This window comes from Coptis chinensis, chromosome 8 (assembly GCF_015680905.1).
Source record: "Coptis chinensis isolate HL-2020 chromosome 8, ASM1568090v1, whole genome shotgun sequence".
Taxonomy (NCBI): Eukaryota; Viridiplantae; Streptophyta; class Magnoliopsida; order Ranunculales; family Ranunculaceae; genus Coptis; species Coptis chinensis.
In genome coordinates this window covers 95,000,503-95,022,672 of record NC_141463.1, presented here as the reverse complement: position 1 = coordinate 95,022,672, position 22,170 = coordinate 95,000,503, and the positions used below count along the sequence as shown (strand labels likewise).

General features: G+C 38.0%; 2 protein-coding genes across 2 annotated transcripts; one reads left to right on the top strand and one right to left on the bottom strand.

Annotated features, from left to right (window-relative positions):
* Positions 1-7,545: 7,545 nt before the first annotated feature.
* LOC147484671 (uncharacterized) lies at positions 7,546-8,310 on the bottom strand. The gene has a single exon (XM_086579790.1). The coding sequence runs from the start codon at positions 8,308-8,310 to the stop codon at positions 7,546-7,548; it is 765 nt and encodes a 254-aa protein (XP_086435916.1).
* A 4,912-nt stretch (positions 8,311-13,222) lies between these two features.
* On the top strand, positions 13,223-13,693 carry LOC147484670 (uncharacterized). Its single transcript, XM_086579789.1, has one exon. It carries the CDS (start codon positions 13,223-13,225, stop codon positions 13,691-13,693), a length of 471 nt encoding a protein of 156 aa, XP_086435915.1.
* Positions 13,694-22,170: the final 8,477 nt, after the last annotated feature.

Below are 22,170 nucleotides of genomic sequence, written 5' to 3'. Positions count from 1 at the left end.
GGTCCTTCTTTGGAGAAAAAGATACACAAAGCAAGCCATAGCACTATAAGATACAGTAAGAGTGAAGGAGGATTGAATATAGTGGATCCTAAAGTGTGGAATGTTGCAGCATATTGTCATCTGATTTATAAGATTGCAAGTAAAGATGAAACTCTATGGGTCAAGTGGATGTGGGAGTACCAGGTGAGAGGCAAAGAGTTCTGGACAATGAAAATTCCTTCAGATTGTTCTTGGGTGTGGAGATCAATTCTTAAGCACAGGAAAGAAGTTGTCAAGTTCATTAAGTATGTGATAGCAAATGGTGAGAATACAAGCCTTTGGCACCAGCCCTGGTGTTTAAAGCAGCTATTGTTAGCGAATCCAGAAGCTAAGAGGTTGCTACAATTACCTGATGAAGCAAAAGTGTCCGAACTTATCAGTGACAGACAATGGAATAGTAGAGTACATGATCTTCCAAATAGAGAGTTCAAGAATGCTATTTTGGGTACAGAGAAACAGGACATGCTGGAACAAGACTTCATAGTGTGGACAGAAACTCCTACAGGACAATTCTCTACAAAATATGCATACATGACACTCAAGAAAATCAGAGAAAAATTTAAATGGTATCGACTTGTCTAGGGGAAACTCACAGTCCCAAAGCATTCCTTTATAGCATGGCAACTGTTTAGTGGCAGCCTCTCTACTCAGGATAGGCTTATAAAGAAAAATATTCTTCATCATTCACAATGTTGCCTATGCATGCAGGAAAGGGAGAACTCTCACCACCTATTCTTTGATTGCGCATACACTAAAGTAATATGGGCTGAAATCAAAAGAAAGCTTGGACTCAATCCGATGGTGATGGAATCAAATCAAGAGTGGTACTACATTATGAGAGAGACAAGAACAAACTCAACAGGAGCAGAGATCATTAGAGCTATAACATGTGCAACAATATACAACATTTGGAATGAGAGAAATAGCCGCATATTCAGAGGAAAGAAACATCTAGCTAATCAGGTAGCCTGTGATGTGATGAAAAAAATGAAACTCTATCTATAACAAGTTCTCAAGAGTGTTACTGAAACAAACCAAACAAGAAGGATGCTGGTTTGCTTGGGTTTGCAACCTGGATGGACTCAACAAACTGTCACGCCCCGAGACCCAACACACATCCCGAGGACGTGTAATGAATCTCGAGGCAGACACCTATCCCGATTCTCGAAACCCCGTGAGTTTCCTTTGTTTGATCGGCGTTAAGTAAACCCTAAAACCTGTCATAACCTATCATAAACTGTCATAAAAGAACACTTCATAATACCCTTCCAACAACCATATATATACAAAATCTCCACCCTATACACCCTTTGGGATACCCATATACATATCCAAAAGGTTTAAGATTAACTACACTCCAATACATCAAATAAATACATCAAAATGAGCTAGCTCTCAATATATACAGCAAAAGAAGGAACTAGACTATCTCTATACAACCAAAAGTATGAACTTGACTCTGTCCTCGTCAAGCATAAGGAAATCCTCCCAACTCCCCATAACCCTCATCGCTAGGGTTAGGAAAAGCCTCCTCTGCAACTGGTTCGTCTGAAATGTTAAGTAGGATGAGCAAACAACTATGCCCAGTAGAAACGCACATAACCAATACATATTCTACTTATAGAAATCATTCGAAACATGCAGGTTTTTATAATACGAATCAAAATATCGTGACTATATACATACGTCACTAACTGGCATAAATCATATCGGCATGCTTCTTTAATATTCAAAATATAGCTTTCACAATCATCATACAACTATTGTGGCATTTTGCATCCTATTAGAATGGTGAAACGACGGTAGTTTCGGCCCGATCCACAGCAATCTCGGTTCAAGATACTTCCCGGTGTGAACCATGCACCGTTGTTTTCGATTTTACCGGCAGGGAGATGAAATGCCGTTGTTGTGTTCATTACACACAAAATCCCCAAAGCTTTTAGGGCTCGGGTGGGCCTGTGACCCGACCCCCATACGCCGTCACCTAACTTTACGGTGGTCAACCGTTCGACGAAGATCGCTTTCGGGATCGACACACATCCAGGAGTGGACTAAACTCTCACTCACCGGCGTCTAAACCTCATCGAGGTAACATGTAACCCCACTCAAGCTAATCACCATACACAGTGACACTACAAGCATGGTTATCTAGAAAAAGAAAAGGAATTCGGACTACATCCGGTGATGCATCCCTTTAAAGGTGGCCCACCACCTCGAAGGTGTACATACACCGGTTGGAATCCTAGAGCGGCAGCCGTCTCAGGAAATGCGACAACAGTTCCTTCTTTATAGGAATTCACGGTTCCTTTTCTAAATCTCCTCGTGATAAACATAGTAATATCTATATATATATATACTATTACGACCGATTATTTTCAAATACTCTAGTTACATATCTAGTTTTTCTTTTAAACCGTTGATTATATAGGTGTGAGTTCATGGATTTCCCAAATCGAAAGTAGAACAACCTATGACTCCCAAACGGGCGGTCATAGTAAATAACAACCGATGATTCCCAAACGGTTAATCATCGTAAAATAACAACAACCATTAGGAAAAATCCGAACCTCGCACCTAATTACAAACAACCGGGAAATCCTTCCCCCGCATTACAAAATCCATCTCTGTCTCCTTACTAAGACAAGAGACGCGAACCTTTCCCCAAAACCAGTTTTTCACTTTTAACAAAGAAAACAATCCCTCTCTACCCCGATTTTACAGAAAATCCATTTCACGCGAAAGCTATCTATATATATAGTTTATAGCGAGGAAATACAATGCAAAACATGAATATCATATATACATGCATGGTTGATACACAAACTATCTATTTCCAATTTGATCAATTCAAATCATGCATGAAAATAAGCAGACTATATATTGGGATGTAGGTTCCTACCTTAGCAAGCTCCGTTCTCCTCAAGCCCACTTAACCGAATCGAAAGCCCTTTAACGAATCCCCTCGTATTTACTCCTACACATCATATATATATACGTCGACCATTAGAAGTTATCAAACGAACGAGAATTCTTATATAACGTAAGTCGAGAAGAATCTCGACACTACGAATTTGGTTTCGGGTAAATTTTATCTAACTATCGGATTAGAGCTCTGGGCCATTTCTCGCACTTTGTTACTCGACGGTCTCTACGGTTGTTTCGCCATTGCCCTCATATCGACGCCAATCCTATTCTATCCCAATTCAAATTCAAATTTCAAATACAACCCATTCTCCACTTCTCAATTAACATTAATTCTATAAATAAAATCGGTGGGTGTTCCTTATCCCTCGATCATTACTCAATCAACTCTTATACAGTTATAAATCGACATAAATCTCTTTGAAATGGTAATGAATAATCAAATTCTTACCGAAGTCGAAGCAAACAATCGTTCCTAGCTTAGCTCCACCAAAATTGCAGACTCTCCTTCTCCAAACCGAAAACTCTTGCCGAAGTGTACAACCAACCCATTCAAATATCTTTCATCCAATACCACTAAAACGAGTTTAAACTAATTGTTTGAAACCAAATTACTCACCTTTCGTAAAAACCTACGCAATTCAAATAATTTTTCGACTCCACCACTGTTTCACTCCACTCCAGCTCGTCCAACTGCTATTGCCAGCCTTCAACACCCCTAATACAATCCATTTCAGCATCACACCCTCAAGAAATCGAAATTGAAGCTAACTATTAATTGAAACGAATTCAAACTTACCTTTCGCGGAAATACGACGCCAATTCCACTATTTTTTTGAATCCCCACGCTTGATTGAGTGTTGTTAGTGATTGGGCGTTTAAGTTTTTGAGTGGAATCGATTGGAGACGCATTCACTCACCCGGCAGCGGCGATTTGGCGTCGGGATGCTCGAATTTCCAAGAGATTTCAATTCTCTCACTTCATTCTAGTGTTTCTAGGTTTGAGGCCGAAGTATTGAAGTAAAATCGATGGGGAATTGAGAGAATTTTGTTTCTCTCTCCTAGGTTTTAGAAAGGGTGAAAATTGGGGAAGAAGAAGTGGGTTTCGCGATTTTCAGTTTGCCCGATTTTTGATTTTTTTCAATTCCGATTTAGGTGGGTTCTATTTTTTTTTTTTTTTCTAGTTGGGCCGATATATTTAGGCCCAAGCCTAATATATTACAATTAGACTTAAGGTCCTCACGCTCCTAACCGCCAACTCATTTGACGTCGCGTCGTAATTATTTTTCCGGCCCATCCCGCTAAATTTAATCTTCTATATTCTATCTCACCGCAGGCTATAGTGGTGACCCACTCAGGCGTGTAAGCTGTTAACTCGTGCCAGCTTCGCACGCAGAAAACCGCTAACCGGCATTTTGTCAAATTTTCGCCTATGGTCGCTTACCTAACGTGACTTATGAGTCGGAGTCAAGTTTTTAAGTTACGCACCTTTGAAAATATAAACCCGACGACCAAATTACATAACAACCCCCGGATTTGATATGAAATTTACAAAAATACCCTTAATAATAATTCGGGACTTTACATCCTACCCTCCTTAAAAGAAAATTTCATCCTCGAAATTAAATCATACCTTAGTTCTCGAACAATTACGGATATTGTTGCCTCATATCGCTTCTTTCTCCCATGTTGCTTCCTCCACGTTGTGATTTCTCCATAAGACCTTTACCAATGGAATGACCTTGGACCTCGATCTCTTCTCTCTCATTATCTAGGATCTGAACGCCCTCTTCGGATAGGTAATGTCTTCTTCCAACTCCAACGATTCCAAATCGACAACATGTAGTGGATCCGCTCATACTTACGTAGCATCGAGATATGGAACACGTTATGGACACGTGATAACCTTTCGGTAACTCCGGCTTATAGGCCAACTCCGAGATCTTCCTGAATAATCGAAAAGGTCCCACATATCTAGGTGCAAGTTTCCCTTTCATCGAACCTCGAATGCCCTTCTTCGAGACACTTTCAAGAATACCCTGTGCCACCTTCATAAAATTCCAAAGGGGCGTCGCCTATCCGCATAGCTTTTCGGCGACGGGGGGCTGAGTGAGCAACCGATTCAGATCACTCTAATCTTTCCGGTGGTGTCACTAACCATCTCGGCCCCAACATAATACTATCTCGGTTTCGGTCCAACAGAGAGGGTTCGCGCAAGGTCTGCCATACAACGCTTCAAACGGAGCCATACCAATACTAGATTGGTAACTGTTATTGTAGGCAAACTCAGCCAATGCCAAATGAGTCTTCCAACTACCCCCAAAATCAAGCACGCAAGCCCGAAGCATATCTTCGATGATTTGGATGACTCTTTCCGATTGCCCATCGGTCTGCGGATGAAATGTTGTACTGAATTTCAGTTTGGTTCCCAATTCCCTTTGAAGACTTCTCCAAAATGAACCGGTAAATTGCGTACCTCTATCTGAAATTATAGAGAGTGGTGCCCCATGCAACCTCGACATCATCGACACGTAGATCCTACTTAGCTTTTCAGCAGAGTAAGTAGTCTTAGGGTATGAAATGGGCGGACTTGGTCGATCTATCCACAATGACCCATATAGAATCCATTTCCTCATCGGTCCTCAGAACCCGGATACAAAATCCATGGTTATGTTCTCCCACTTCCATTCAGGAATCTCCAGAGGTTTAAGAAGACCGTGGTGGTCTATGGTGTTCGGCTTTCACTGTTGGCATGTGGCACACTTATTAACATATTCGCAATGTGTCGCTTCATGCCCGGCCACCAAAACTGACGACGTAGATCTCTGTACATTTTGGTACCGCCAGGATGAATGGTATACTTCGATCTATGGGCTTCACTCAAGATATTATTCCGCAAAGAGTGATCAAAAGGCACCCAAATTCTTCCTACGAATCTGATGCTTCCATCTCCGGATTTTTCCCAATCAACATCCTCAGCATTATCCACATATCCTTGGTACCTAGGTCCATCCCTCGATGTAGTCCGAGCATCCACAATCTCTCGAACCAAGGTGTTTTCTGCCGTCGTTTTGTCATCGTGCTAAATAACAAAGATTTATGAGGATCTCCACCTCCATTTCCGTGATCTCAAACCATAAGAAGCGGTAGGACTCAAGAATTGCCACTCCTTCATCATCATCCGAGCACGGACATGTTCTCGCTTCCTACTCAATGCATCTGCGAACTACATTTGCTTTACCGGATGGTATTGCAATGTGAAGGTATAGTCCTCCATGTACTCAACCCATCTCCTGCGCCTCATATTCAAATCTTTTTCAGAAGAACAAGTACTTGAGACTCTTGTGATCCGAGAATATCTCAAACTTCTCACCATACACATAATGCCTCCATATCTTTAGAGCATGAATGATCGCCGCTAACTCCAAGTCATGAGTAGGATAATTCTTCTCATGGGCATTCAATTGTCTAGACGATACGCTATCACTTGGCCTTCTTGCATTAAGACACATCCTAACCCGGTGTTAGAGGCAAAGTATAAATCACATAGCTCTTTCTCGGATCACGGAATAGTCAAAGGTATTTGTTACCAATCGCGTCTTTAGCTCTTGAAGCTTTTTTCGCATGCCTCCGCCCATTCAAACTTCACATCCTTACGTGTCAATCTAGTTAAGGACGACGCTATGCTAGAGAATCCTTCTACAAAACCACGGTAATACCCTGCCAATCCCAAGAAACTCCTTATTTCCGTCGCCGACGCCGGTTACCGCCAATTATTCACGCTTCTATCTTTGAACGATCAACTTTGATTCCATTCTCCGATACAACATGCCCTAAGAACCTCATTTCATTCAACCGGAACTCACACTTGCTGAACTTGGCATAAAGTCGATGATCAACTAATGTTTGGAAGACAATCCTCAAGTGTTCCTTGTGTTCAAATTCTAGTCTTGGAATAAATCAAGATGTCATCTATGAATACGATAACAAATTGATCTAAGTATTTCCACATCACTTTCGGTGCATGAGATCCATAAATGCAGCCGAGCATTTGTCAATCCAAATGGTAACACAAAAACTCAAAATGCCCTAGCCGTAGCGGAAAGTCAGTCTTTCAGATATCTTCTTCTTCGAATTCTCATCCGATGGTAGCCTGTTTCGAGATCTATCTTGAGAAATACTTGGCACCCCTTAACTGATCGAACAGGTCATTAATCCTAGGCAACGGATATTTGTTCTTGATAGTCACATTATTCAGCTTCCGATAATCCACACATAGCCGAAATGACCCATCCTTCTTCTTCACAAATAACACCGGTGCTCCCCAAGGTGACTGGCTTTCCCTTATAAACCCCAATCTTTTCAATTCATCTAATTGGGACTTGAGTTCTCTCATTTCGAGAGGAGCCATTCGATAAGGAATCATCGAAATAGGCGACGTTCGAAGATTAGATCTATTACAAAATCTATCTCACGCCCGGGGAGGCAATCCCGCAATGCATCCGGGAACAACTGGCGCAAACTCACTAACTACAGGAACAAGCTCGGAAGATTCGAACCCGCGCCCTTGGAGACTAAGACCAGCTAACAACTGTGATCTATCATACTTGAGGGGACTTGGCCTTCACCACTCGAGATACCGTATTTTAATCCCCTCAAACACAACCTCAGTTGTCCCGTTACTCTAAGCGCCACTGTCTTGGCAAAACAATCTACATGGGCATGATACTTCCCTAACAAATCCATCCCTACGATGACATCGAAATCTTTTAGGTCCATCACCGTTAGATCGACTATCATCTCCCTATCACCTATCTTTATCACACAATGGTGACAAACTTCAAAGAACATAGTTTTCTTTCCTAGAGGAGTAGATAGAATAAGCTTCCTCCCAGTATTAACTACATCCAAACCAAGAATCTCCACCATATTTTTAGCAATGAAAGAATGAGTAGCACCCGTATCAAACAAGACATGCACCTTATGTGTAAACAGACATATCATACCTTCAACCACTTGATCGGTAGCGCTGATATCTGCCCCCATAGCATTATATACCGTGGCTTCCTCTTGAACGGATGCAGGATCCACAACTTCTTCCTCTGGCACTAGATAATACACCTTGGCCTGTGGTCTCTGTTCCACCCCTGAAGTGGACTTGGGACAAAACCGCTTGATATGCCCAGCTTCACCGCAACCATAGCAAACCACACTCTCTCTCCCCGACTGTGTGCTCTGTGGTATTACAGATTGCAATCTAGCTCTCTGACCCTGAGGCCTCAAATTCTGCACTGGTGCTCTGGTCTGAGAAGGAGCAGGTACCCTCGGTGGCCTCTGTGATCCACTCATCGGTCTCAGAGAATGGTAGACTTCTGGTCGGCCTAACCACATTCAAACCCCCGTGGTATGCGGTGGTGCCCTCCACTGTGGTGCCTCTTTGAATAACCGGCCTATACATCTTGCGACCACTCGAAGCACTACCTTGGTAAACCCGCCTCTTTCCCGTGATCCCGCCTACCCCGAGATGCCGATTGCCTTACCCTTCCAACCTCTTGCCTCTCAGAAGCAATAATCGATCATCCACTCTTTCAATACCTTGAGCTCTTTCTCACAGCCTCGGCAAAGATAGGAATCGATCCAAGGATCGACATCTTGCTCTGCATATATACGGTTTCAGCCCGTCAATGAATTTCCTAAATTTTAGCTTTTTCTGGAAATCAACTCCTTCCCATATATCGTGAAAAAAAGAAAATTTCTTCATAATGCCCAATTTGTCATGTTTCCTTGTTCTAACTTGAGGAATTCCATTCGCTTCTTATCTCTGCCAGCCTCAGAACATACCTCAAAAAGGAAGAGTTCCTCAAACTTAGCCCAAACTCATAGGAAACGTCTCCACATCCTTAACATCGATCCACGGTGTTTGGCTTCACCTCTAAGCATGAAGGTAGCCAAAGTAACCCGCATTACGCAGACAAGACACATCATGGAGTCCAAAGATACTAAACATGTCTAACAACCCGGTCTTGACTACTTTAACCTCGAAGACCCCACAAATTCAGTGGACGAAAACGATGAAATTTGCCATGCCAGAAAACCCGATTGACTTTTGCACCGGGTGGCTTTGAACTCCTCAACCCCTCACCGTGGTGGGGATGCTACCTCCGGTGTTACACGGTGGAATAACAGATGGATGTCGAGGAAGAGGTTGGGGCTCGTTCCGACTAGCCCTCAAACTTTCGATCTCTCATCTCATTTTTGAGCCATTTGATTCATCATAGAGAGGAGCCTATCCATTCGGTCCTCCCGACCACGATCCGTAGCATCATCACCACTAGTACTTTCCGGATCCATGGTGACTATTCTGCACATACACAAAGAGCCAACTCAGTGTATGATACATTAGAGAGAATTTCTCAAAATTATGCAAGAGCATAGGCCGAGCCCTATTGAATTCACATGCATAGAATGAGCGTGAGTAGAATTTCAAAGAGATGGAAGTGCACTCCTACAGGGGTCGTGCCTCCACCTTGAAATGAAAATTCCCTCCGACTTTATAGTGTCCGTTTGGTCAAATGTTTCTGACTCGTGTCCGCGCTCTCCGCTGTGACAAGACGACTAACCTTACGACGTCTCGACATTGCTAAGCTATTATTCACGCTTTAACGTAACGTAACCCCTACTTAGGGTTTCCTCTGTTTCCGACTAAACTTCTGAAACGCGTCGCGACCGAGTCCCCCACTACAGTTCCCAGACGGATCTAATAGTGGACGCTCTGATACCACGTTTTCTGTCACGCCCCGAGACCCAACACACATCCCGGGCGTGTAATGAATCTCGAGGCGGACACCTATCCCGATTCTACCGAAATTTCGCAGAGTTTCCTTTGTTTGATCGACGTTCAGTAAACCCTAAAAAACGCTATAACCTCGTCATAAACCTGTCATAACCTCAACACTTCATAATACCCTTCCAACAACCATATATATACAAAATCTCCACCCTATACACCATTGGGATACCCATATACATATCCAAAAGGTTTAAGATTAACTACACTCCAATACATCAAATAAATACATCAAAATGAGCTAGCTCTCAATATATACTGAGAAAAGAAGGAACTAGACTATCTCTATACAACCAAAAGTATGAACTTGACTCGTCCCTCGTCAAGCATAAGGAAATCCTCCTAACTCCCCATAACCCTCATCGCTAGGGTTAGGAAAAGCCTCCTTTGCGAACCGGTTCGTGCGAAATGTTAAGTAGGATGAGCAAACAACTATGCCAAGAGAAACGCACATAACCAATACATATTCTACTTATAGAAATCATTTGAAACATGCGGTTTTATAATCTGAATCAAAATATCGCGGACTATATATACGCATCACTAGCTAGCATAAATCATATCGGCATGCTTCTTTAATATTCAAAATATAGCTTTCACAATCATCATACAACTATTGTGGCGGTGATCCTATTAGAATGGTGAGGGTACGACGGTATTTTACGATCCACGGGCAATCTCGGTTCGATTACTTCCAAAGCAGTGAACCATGCACCGTTGTTTTCGATTTTACCGGGCAGGAGTGAAATGCCGTTGTTGTGTTCAGTACACACAAAATCCCCAAAGCTTTTAGGGCTCAAAGTGGGGCCCGTGGACCCACGACCCCATACCGGTGCTGTCACCTAACTTACGGTGGTCAACCGTTCGACGATCGCAGATCGCGGGATCCCGACACATCCAGAGTGGACTAAACTCTCACTCGCCTAAACCTCATCGAGGTAACATGTAACCCCACTCAAGCTAATCACCATACAATGATTTTACAAAGCATGGTTATCTAGAAAAGTAGAAAAGGAATTCCCGGACTACATCCAAATTGATGCATCCCTTTAAAGGTGGCCCACCACCTCGAAGGTGTACACCAGTTTGAATCCTAGAGCTTAGTTGCCTCCTCGAAATGCGACAACAGTTCCTTCTTTATAGAATTCACAGTTCCTTTTCTAAATCTCCTCGATAAATAAACATAGTAATATCTATATATATATACTTTCGTATTACCGATTATTTTCAAATACTCTAGTTACATATCTAGTTTTTCTTTTAAACTGTTGATTATATAGGTGTGAGTTCATGGATTTCCGAAATCGAGTAGAACAACCTATGACTCCCAAACGGGCAGTCATAGTAAATAACAACCGATGATTCCCAAACGGCTAATCATCGTAAAAATAACAAACAACCATTCGGGAAAAATCCGTAACCTCGCGACCTAATTACAAACAACCGGGAAATCCTTCCCCAAGATTTAAAAAAATCCATCTCTGCTCTCCTTACTAAGACAAGTAGCGAACCTTTCCCCAAAACCAGTTTTTCACTTTTAACAAAGAAAACAATCCTCTCTACCCCGATTTTACAGAAAATCCATTTCACTAAAAGCTATCTATATATATAGTTTATAGCTTAGGAAATACAATGCAAAACATGAATATCATATATACATGCATGGTTGATACACAAACTATCTATTTCCAATTTGATCAATTCAAATCATGCATGAAAATAAGCAGACTATATATTGGGATGTAGGTTCCTACCTTAGCAAGCTCCGTTCTCCTCAAGCCCACTTAACCGAATCGAGCCCGCTTTAACCGATCCCCTCAGATTTACTCCTACACATCATATATATATACGTCGACCATTAGAAGTTATCAAACGAACGAGAATTCTTATATAACGTAAGTCGAGAAGAATCTCGACACTACGAATTTGGTTTCGGGTAAATTTTTATCTAACTATCGTATCAGAGCTACAGGCCATTTAAAGCATCAATTATTCGGACGGTCTCTACGGTTGTTTCGGCCATGGCAGGCCCTCATATCGACGCCAATCCTATTCTATCCCAATTCCCAGTCCAAATTTCAAATACAACCCATTCTCCACTTCTCAATTAACATTAATTCTATAAATAAAATCGGTGGGTGTTCCTTATCCCTCGATCATTACTCAATCAACTCTTATACAGTTATAAATCGACATAAATCTCTTGAAATGGTAATGAATAATCAAATTCTTACCGAGTCAGCAAGCAACAATCGCTCCTAGCTCGCAGCTCCACCAAAATTGCAGCTCTCCTTCTCCAAACCGAGCTACTGCCGAAGTGTACAACCAACCCATTCAAATATCTTTCATCCAATACCACTAAAACGAGTTTAAACTAATTGTTTGAAACCAAATTACTCACCTTTCGTAAAAACACGACGCAATTCAAATAATTTTTCGACTCCACCTTTGTTTCACTCCTCCCTCCATTTCGTCAATTTGCTATTGCCGACCTTCAACACCCCTAATACAATCCATTTCAGCATCACACCCTCAAGAAATCGAAATTGAAGCTAACTATTAATTGAAACGAATTCAAACTTACCTTTCGGAAATACGACGCCTTAATTCCACTATTTTTGAATCCCCACGCTTGATTGAGTGTTGTTAGTGATTAGGCGTTTAAGTTTTGAGTGGAATCGATTGGAGACGATTCACTCACCCGGCAGCGGCGATTTGGCGTCGGGATGCTCGAATTTCCAAGAGATTTCAATTCTCTCACTTCATTCTAGTGTTTCTAGGTTTGAGGCCGAAGTATTGAAGTAAAATCGATGGGGAATTGAGAGAATTTTGTTTCTCTCTCCTAGGTTTTAGAAAGGGCTGAAAATTGGGGAAGAAGAAGTGGGTTTCGCGATTTTCAGTTTGCCCGATTTTTGATTTTTTTCAATTTCGCGATTTCGTGGGTTCTATTTCGCGATTTTCGTTTTTCTCTAGTTGGGCCGATATATTTAGGCCCAAGCCTAATATATTACAATTAGACTTAAGGTCCTCACGCTCTTAACCGCCAACTCGTTTGACGTCGCGTCGTAATTATTTTTCCGGCCCATCCCGCTAAATTTAATCTTCTATATTCTATCTCACATGGCTATAGTGGTGACCCACTTTCAGCGTGTAAAGTTGTTAACTTCGTTCAAGACGCTTTAAAACCGCTTAACCGGCATTTTGTCAAAATTTTCGCCTATGGTCGCTTACCTAAGCGGACTTATGAGTCGGAGTCAAGTTTCGTAAGTTACGTACCTTTGAAATATAAACCCGACGACCAAATTACATAACAACCCTGGATTTGATATGAAATTTACAAAAATACCCTTAATAATAATTCAGGACTTTACACAAACTGTGACTCAATGCCAATGGCAGAAGCCTTTAACCACAATGTTCAACCCTGATGGTACAATGCAACCACAAAGCACAGGATATGGAGGACTGATCAAAGACAAGGATGGTAATGTTCTGATGACATATAATGGAAGCTCTAACAAGAGGTCCATTATATTCCAGGAACTTCTAGGCATTCTGGAAGGAGTAAAAGCAGCAGAGATGATAGGCATAGACCAAATTGAGATAAATTCAGATTCACTGAGGGCTGTCAGTATCATCAATGGAGCAGAAACTAGTCCTTGGTTCTGTAGAAATGTGTGCGCGACCATCAGAAAGCGGATATCAAAGTTCCAGAAGGTAGAGACAAGTCATATATTCAGAGAAATGAATCGAGCAGCTGACTTCCTTGCCAAGTCATGTAATATGAGTGATCAAACAATTATCTATAGTATAGGACCTTATCCTAAGCTCTTAAGTGAAATATTAGCTGATGATGCTAATGGAGTTGTATACAACAGATTTTGATATAGTGCAGGTTGAGGTTTGCCTAACCTCTAATTGATTTAAAAAAAAAAAAAAAAAAAAAAAAAAAACTATTTCTTCTTCCATCGTTATTTTTATTTTCACAATTTCACTAGTTGTAAGATCAAATTCTTCACTTCATCTAAACAAATAAAGATATTTACAATACATTTGAAAATTACATCATCACATTAGTTATATAAAATTTCCATTTAAAAAAAACAAAACAAAACAAGATGATTTTTTATTTTCAATGTTAATATTTTATAAGTCTATATAACATTATAACATTATAACATGTTATAAATTTATAATGTTATATATAATATTATAATATTATAACATTATATATAATAATATAACATTATATAGACTTATAATATTATAGGAAGTTAACAATTTGTTGAATTGTTGTAGACTTGTGGACTAGATAATGTAGATATTAGTATCAATTAATGGCTTAAATGCTTAAGTAGTTAACTTCATCAGTCTATATTAAATTCTTAGTAGGTCAACGCACTCTAGTTTTGTGAATTAAAATAAACGCATAATTTTGTTGATCTTTATTGTTTAAAACTTCTGACCAAAAAAAATAAAAAATGGTGGAGTGGGGTGTGCACATAATCTCGCACCCCATGGCTTAGAATCTTGGCTCCGTCCCTGGTCATGTATATATAAGATAGCATAACTCTTCACATATCATTGTCAAAATTTCTATCGAAAAAAGTTAAAACTTATTATTGTCAAAATATTATGGCTATTCTTCTCCATTTTTTTTCTCGGTTGATCCTTTCAGCAATTTTAATTTTGGTGTTATGTAAGATTGATGTAACTGAACTAGGGCCAAAGAAAACATTTGACTATTATTTATTTGCCTTACAATGACCTAATTCAGTATGTACAAAGAAAGGGGTCGACCGATGTAATCAACCAGTTCCTAGTTATTTCACTATTCATGGGTTGTGGCCCATGAAAGGAAACAAAAGCTTAGAAACATGTTCAAAAGTGAAATTTGATTATACCCAAATTCAGGTGTTAGATCCCCGGTTATCAAGCTATTGGCCCAATCTATTTATAACAAACACAGACCAGGGGTTTTGGGAGTATGAGTGGATGAAACACGGAACATGTTCCGGGTTGAATCAGAAAGACTTCTTTGACAAAGCATTGAGCCTGCTTAGCTATATAGATGTCCCAAGTAGACTCCATATACTACGGGGAAATATGTATAAACCAGCTGTGTTGGTATCCGGATGCACTCATTATACACTAAGGATAACCTGTGTCTACAGTCACTCCAACACGAAACAAATTGAAGAGGTCCGATGGAATATTAGCACTGATGGAATTACTAAGCAATCAATAACTTACGATACAAACAAATGTACAAGTCAGAATGTGGCCTTTCCTTAGCCGTAGATTTAGGTTTTCTTTCGTTTTTCTAATAGTTATTTGTATTTGGTGCCAATTATAATACATACTTATTTCTTTCGGCCTTTTTATTTCTTTTTCTTTATATCAATTTACTCACATCTACTATCTATATACTAAAGCAGAGATCTCTAATGGATGATTTTCTCTCTCCTATGTGGCACTCTAATATGAGAGTTAGTTTTTTCTCTCTCCTATGTAGTACTATAATATGAAAGATAGTTTTTTTCTAATAGCCTACAATCTCATATACATGGAACCTCTTTGGAGAGTTTGAGTGTATTTCCAATTTTTATATATTTGATCAAATAAAAAAAATTACTAAAAAATAGGTGATTTGTAAAATGTAATTTCCTATTACGAATCAAATACTTTTAGTGTTCCAATTCTTATATATTTGATCAAATAAAAAAAAATTGCTAAAAAATAGGTGATTTGTATAAACTAATTTCCTATTACAAATCATACAATTTTAGTGTCTATGATAAATCACTGACTTATTTCGAATATATCTTTAACACGGCCTCAAAACATAGTTAAAAACAATTATACAAAAAATAACATCACAAAATATATAATAGAAAATGAAAAAAAAAATAACGTCAAAGCAATAATGATCAAATATTTTAAAAAATATATAATACTGAATAAAACTAACGTCAAATAATCGGAAGCTAGATGCAAATGTAACTTTATCAAATAATAAATGAGAAATCGGAAACTGGATGCAAATGTATTAAACTAATCTCACAGAATAATTAACGGGAAATCAGAAACTGGATGCAAATGCATTGAACTGACCTCAAAGAACAATTAACAGGAAATTGGAAATTGGATGCAAATGTATTGAATTAATCGAAAAGAATACTTAACGAGAAATCAGAAATTGGATGCAATTGTATTGAACTGATCTCAAAAAATAAATAACGGGAATTGGAAATTGAATCCAACTGCATTGAACTAACCTCAAAATATAAATAACGGAAAATCAGAAACTGGATGCAAATGCATTGAACTAATCTCAAAACATAGTTGGGTTATATGTTGTGGGAATATCTTGATAAGTATAGTTTTGCATTTAAAATGGTGTTTATCTTATCTCTTTCCGTATGATTGGAAACTCCTTGCTATTCAAGTAGCTTCAATATATATGAACTTCACCTTATTAGGCAATCTCACAAAACTTCAATCAAACTTCTATTATTAAGTTGAAAGGTTTTATCAAATGTGAGTTCTTTTTTTTTTAATGGAGAGTGAGATTTTCACGTTATAAGAAATTTGGTTGAGTGATCAATATAATATTAATATATAATAGTTCTGCATATTTGCAAATATTTTTTAGAATAATTAATATAACAACACCCGTTCGTAGATAATCTTTGAAGATTTCACATAGTGAATCATGCATAATTTAAAAAATAATTAATGGGAAATCGGGAACTGGATAATCTTCGATGATCCCACATAGTAAATCAAGCATAATTTACTTTTTATTTAATGTTTACAAGGACACTACTGTAACGCCCGTATTTGTAATATGCATTTATTTATTTATTTATTTAAAATTTGTTGGATTAGATTTGGGATACGTGGGCCTGATTTCTGGGCCCGAGTCTGTGTTGGGCTTAGGTTTCAAACCCAGGTATATATTCATATTTTTTCAGAGAATAGGGTTTTTGAGATTTAAAATAAAATAAAATGGAGGCGGCTTGATTGCTAGAGAATTGGAGCGCAACGATTCGGACTATGAGGGATTGTGCGAGCTAGCTTGGGATTGGTTCTCGCGTAGTTTTATTTTATATTTCTTTTTTGCGATACAGGTGAGTAGTTATGTTTTTCTTTTTCCATCGAAACTAGAGTTTTACGTCTACTACGAATAAAAACATTTACTGTCGAGTTTTTCTTCCTCTCAGTTTTTGTTCTCCTTTTACTATGTCATTATTTTTTCTCTCATCTAGTTAAATGGCTAACTCATTAAATGCTATATGTTGTTTTGCTTATTACTAAAACTCTAGAAGTTGATTTGTTGAACTGTTGGAACTGAGGTCGGTAATGGAGGCGCGCGCCCCAAACCTCCTCCCCTGTAAATGTTTGAACTGTGATACTGTGGTGGTGTGGATATTGTATTTTGAACTGTTTTTTTGGTATTGCGGGTTGGTTGTTTGATGAATGGTGGTAGGGGGGAGTTTGAGGGTGGTTGAAAGCTTCAAGGCGATGTTAATGGCGGCCGACAAGAAATTGCCTAGTTTTTATTTAAACTTTGTTGTTGGGGTTTTGGTTGTGTATTTGAATGGATTGTTGGTGATGGGGTTATGAGGATTGATTAAGGGGATGAGGGCTGTCGAATGAGGGCTGTTGGGAGCTTGAAAACTCATCAATGGCGGTCGGGGGTTGAGTTTCGATGTAAGGGGAATCGGGTTATGATGGTATCGATGAATGGGGGTTTTCATGAGGGTTAAAACTGCTGGGTTTTGAGGGGCCAAATGTGGGTGGTTGATGGTGGTTGATTGGTGGAAGTGGCGGAGGAGAGGCTGCTGGTAAGGGAGGAAGACGACTTGTTTGGTCAGTTGGGCTTGGGCCTAAACACTAGTTAGTTGTTGGGTCGGATCCTATTATTTTGTTTTGGGCCGAAATCTATTAGTTGTGTTGGGCTAGTTCATTTCTTTTGTTTGGGCCAGTGCTATTTTTGTTGGGCTGGGTCCATAGGACTTAAAATGGGTCCAATTTGGTCTTTAAGGGTTTAGACTTTTGGGCCTTGGTTTTGGGGCTTTGTCATGTTTAATGGGATTAGGACAATGGGCTTAACTGTTTTAAACATGGGTTTTGGTTTGGGCTTTGATTGTGGACTTTTAACTATTTAATTGTGTTACGTTTTATGTTGTAAATTGTATGGACAAGTCCAATGATAGAATATTGCGAAAGCCTGTATAAATTGGTTGTCATTATCTAATTAAGATTGACGTGAGTAGTGTGTAAAGCCTATAAATTTGGCACGTAACAAGAGGGGAATTCTTATAAGACTTAGATATATACGTTTTTATGAGAATTAAACTACATACGAACTTAGATTCATGGACTTTAGTATTAGGCTTTGATGGTGAATTGAGTTCACATAAATATATTGAATGAATACGTTACATGATTGATTACTTGTAGTATGTATGAAGGCTTGAGATATTCCATATGATGTAGTGCAATATATGATTGGCACGTGAAATAATAAGTTTTGAGATTTGATATAGAGATGCTTGGATATCGTGCAATGATCAGTATTGGCACGTGATAATGTGGATTTTATTATAACGAGGAACATTGAGCTTCAGTATAATTAAATATATTGGCATGAGATAGAACACGAATTATTCTGAGATATAAATGTATGACACTTGAATAAATTACGTAACGAAAATCCTAGAACCTAGCTACCACAACTCATGTGATTTGGCCCTTGTGATGGGCGTTATGCGTATGTGATATGATTGGCCCTTCTAGCATTTCAGTGAATCTGAATAGCCCTTCGGGTGTAAGTAATTTGATTGGCCCTTCTGGCGTTTTAGTGAATCTGAATGGCCCTTCTGGAGTAGCTGAATAGTGGCTTGATTATTCCGTTCGCAAAATTAGAACGAGACGCGCGATATTTTATGTCGAATAGTGGTAGTACTCACATAATGGCTTTTGTGTGAGGGTTACCTGGTATGCGATATCTCGCTTAGGGTAGCTATGCACGGAGTGGTTTATTATGTGAGGGGAGGCATGTGGATGTACATGTTCGGCGTTGGGTAGCGATTGTGGTAGCCAGGAAAACTAGGTAAGACATAGATACGATGTGATTTTAGGGACACGCAAAGAAAGCCTTAAATAATATAATTATGGTAATATATTGGTTAATGATATATCTTTAAATATATGATTGTATATGGTTTTGCAGAATGGTGGGTCAAACTAATTACTTGTGCAGAGACGACCCACTCTGTAATTGAGCATGAAATGCAGTATGTATAGAATATGCTTGGCTAGTTATTAGTTTAGTTAGAACCTAAGGCGCCTCGGTGGAGGAACTGAATGTCTTTTATTATGTGTATGGTTTGTTGTGTGGTTAGTAGGAAGTTAAGGCCCCTCAGTGGAGGAACTACCTGCCTTAATTATGGTATTTAAAGATGTTGTATTATTCGTTGGAGGTTAAGGCGTCTCGGTGGAGGAACTAACTGTCTTATTTATTGTGTAAATATATGTATAAGTATATGTTATATTTTAGGGTTACTCACTCCAGCATTGTTTATAATGCTGACCCGATTTGCATGTTTGTTTATCGGGTGTGTTCATTAAATGAACATAGTTGATAAGTCTTGGCAGGATTAATGTTGAAGAAGGTTGGTTGCTGCTTGTGGTTTGCATTAACGTCACATTCAGGATATGTTTTGTTTTCCCTTAAGGTGTAATAGATTTTAGTTGAGACAAATGTTGTTTTGTATTTTCAGTTGTAATTATAATTAAAGAGTTGTTGAAAGGAGATTTGTAATTTAATCATATTTGTGAGTTCTTGGGAAATGAAGAGGACTTTTGTTTAATTTAAAATTTTTATTGGTTTTTAATTATCCGCGTATTTAAACTGATTATGGGTTTTTGGGAGTTGAGAGTGCATCACACCTCAAAAATCGAAAAGTCGGGAACAAATATTGTTTTTTTCGAATTCTGTCGAAATTCGGGGTGTGACAACTACAGAGGGATCAGTAGAAGTTGGTATTACATACCACATTGGATAATTAAAAGAAAATCGGAAACTAGATTCAAATACATAACTGAGCTTAAAAAGTAATTAACGGAAAATCGAAAATTTTATGCAAATGCAATGAACTAAACTCAAAAAGTAATTAACTAGAATCGGAAACCGGGCAATTGCATTAAACTAACGTCAGATAATAAATTAATAACTAACGGGAAATTAGAAATTGGATGCAAATCCTTGAAAAATATTTAATGGGAAATCGGAAACGATATGCAAATACATCAAACAAACCCCAGATAATAATTAATGGGAAACTGGAAACTAGATGCAAATGCATTGAACTAAACTCAAAAAATAATTAACAGAAAATCAAAAACCGAATGTAACTGCATTGAACTAACCTCATAGAATAATTAGTGGGAAATCGGAAACTAAATGCAAATGCATTAAAATAATTTAAAAGAATAATTAATGGGAAATCAGTAATCGGGTATAATTGCATCGAAAAGTATAAATAATCATAAACTAGATGCAAATGTATTGAACTAACCTGCTTAAAGAGCTATTAACGGGAAATCGAAAACTGGATCTAAATGCAATGAACTAATCTCAAAGTCTAATTAACGAAACATTGAAAAATGGATGAAACTGCATTGAACTAACCTAAATGAATAATTAACAGGAAATTATAAATTTGGTATAACTGTATTGAACTAACCTCAAAAAATAATTAACGAAAAATCGGAAACTTGATGCAAATACATTGAACTAACCTCAAAGAACAATTAACATAAAATCGGAAATTAGATGTAACTGCATTAAACTAACCTCAAAGAATAATTAACGGAAAACCAAAAACTGGATGCAATTGCATTAAACTAAAATAAGATATTAACTAACAGTAAATCAAAAATTGGATGCAAATGCATTGAAATAACCTTAAAAAATAGTTAACTGGAAATCAGAAGTTGGATGTAACTGCATCGTACTGACCTCAAAGCATAAATGTCTGATTTTTTAGCCTTCTCACATAAGTAATTACGAGTAATTAGGAACCCAAAACGAAAGTGAGTTTATAAAAACAGACTCTTATATGTATGCAAACTGTATAGAAATTGTAAACTATCGAACTAACCTAGAAAAACAATTAACGGGAAATCATAAACTGGATGCAGGCGTATTGAACTAACCTCAAAGAGTAATTAACAGGAGATTGGAACCTGGATGCAAATGCAATGAACTAATATCAAATATTCATTAACTAAACATCGAAAACTGGATGCAACTGTACTGAATTAACCTTAATGAATAACTAACGGGAAATCATAAAGTGGATGCAATTGCACAGAACTAACCTCAAATAATAATTAATGGGAAATTGAAAACTTGATGCAACTGCATTAAACTAACTTCAAAGAATAATTAATGAGAATTTGGAAACTGGATGCAACGTACTACATTAAACTAACATCAAAGAATAATTAATGGAAAATCAGAAACTTGATGCAAATGCATTAAACTAATAACCCTAAAACATATTTGTATTATATGTAAGGGGAATAAATGTCAACAAATATAGTTTTGGATTTTAAGTAGTGTTTATCATAATTCTTTTATTGTGATTGGGAATGTCTTACTATTTAAGTAACTTCAATATTATCTTCGCCACATTGGGCATTCTCACAAAACTTTAATCAAACTTCTATTGTTAAACCTAACAATAAAAAGAAGTCGATAAGTTTTATCAAAGGTTTGATGTTTCATTTTTAAAAAGAGTGATACAAAAAATTTAAATGAGTAATTAATATAATTTCCATATCTCATAGCTATATATGTATAGTTGCTAATATTTTTTAGAATAATTTAATATAACGGCACCTGTTTGTAGGATACGTTCATGTGATAAATCTTTTCAAGTGGGAGTAGTGTATTTTTTGAGGATATGGAAACAATCAATCTGTTTTAGTAATTTGTACATACTAGTACGTAAGCTGAGCGATGATGATTTACCGCTAAATCACCATAAATTTAATAAAACTATTATACAAGCTAGATCGAGTTTAAGATAATTCCATTTGAAAATTAGGAATTAATATCCTAAACCATAAAGTGAAGATGCTATCTCAGCTCAATTTGATCCCTTAGTTTCCTAATATTTATACACCATAATCGCTGCTCATTAACGTATTTCGGTTTATTTTCAATAAAAATATATTCTGATTCGAAAATTTGCCGCTAAATCACCATAAATCTAAGAAAACTATTATACAAGCTAGATCGAAGTTTAAGATAATTCTATTTGAAAATTACAGATTAATATCCT

What these genes read in the sequence shown, in the direction of transcription:
- LOC147484671 (XM_086579790.1), bottom strand. Translation starts at nt 8,310, where the DNA reads ATGAGTGGATCACAGAGGCCACCGAGGGTACCTGCTCCTTCTCAGACC.
- LOC147484670 (XM_086579789.1), top strand. Translation starts at nt 13,223, where the DNA reads ATGTTCAACCCTGATGGTACAATGCAACCACAAAGCACAGGATATGGA.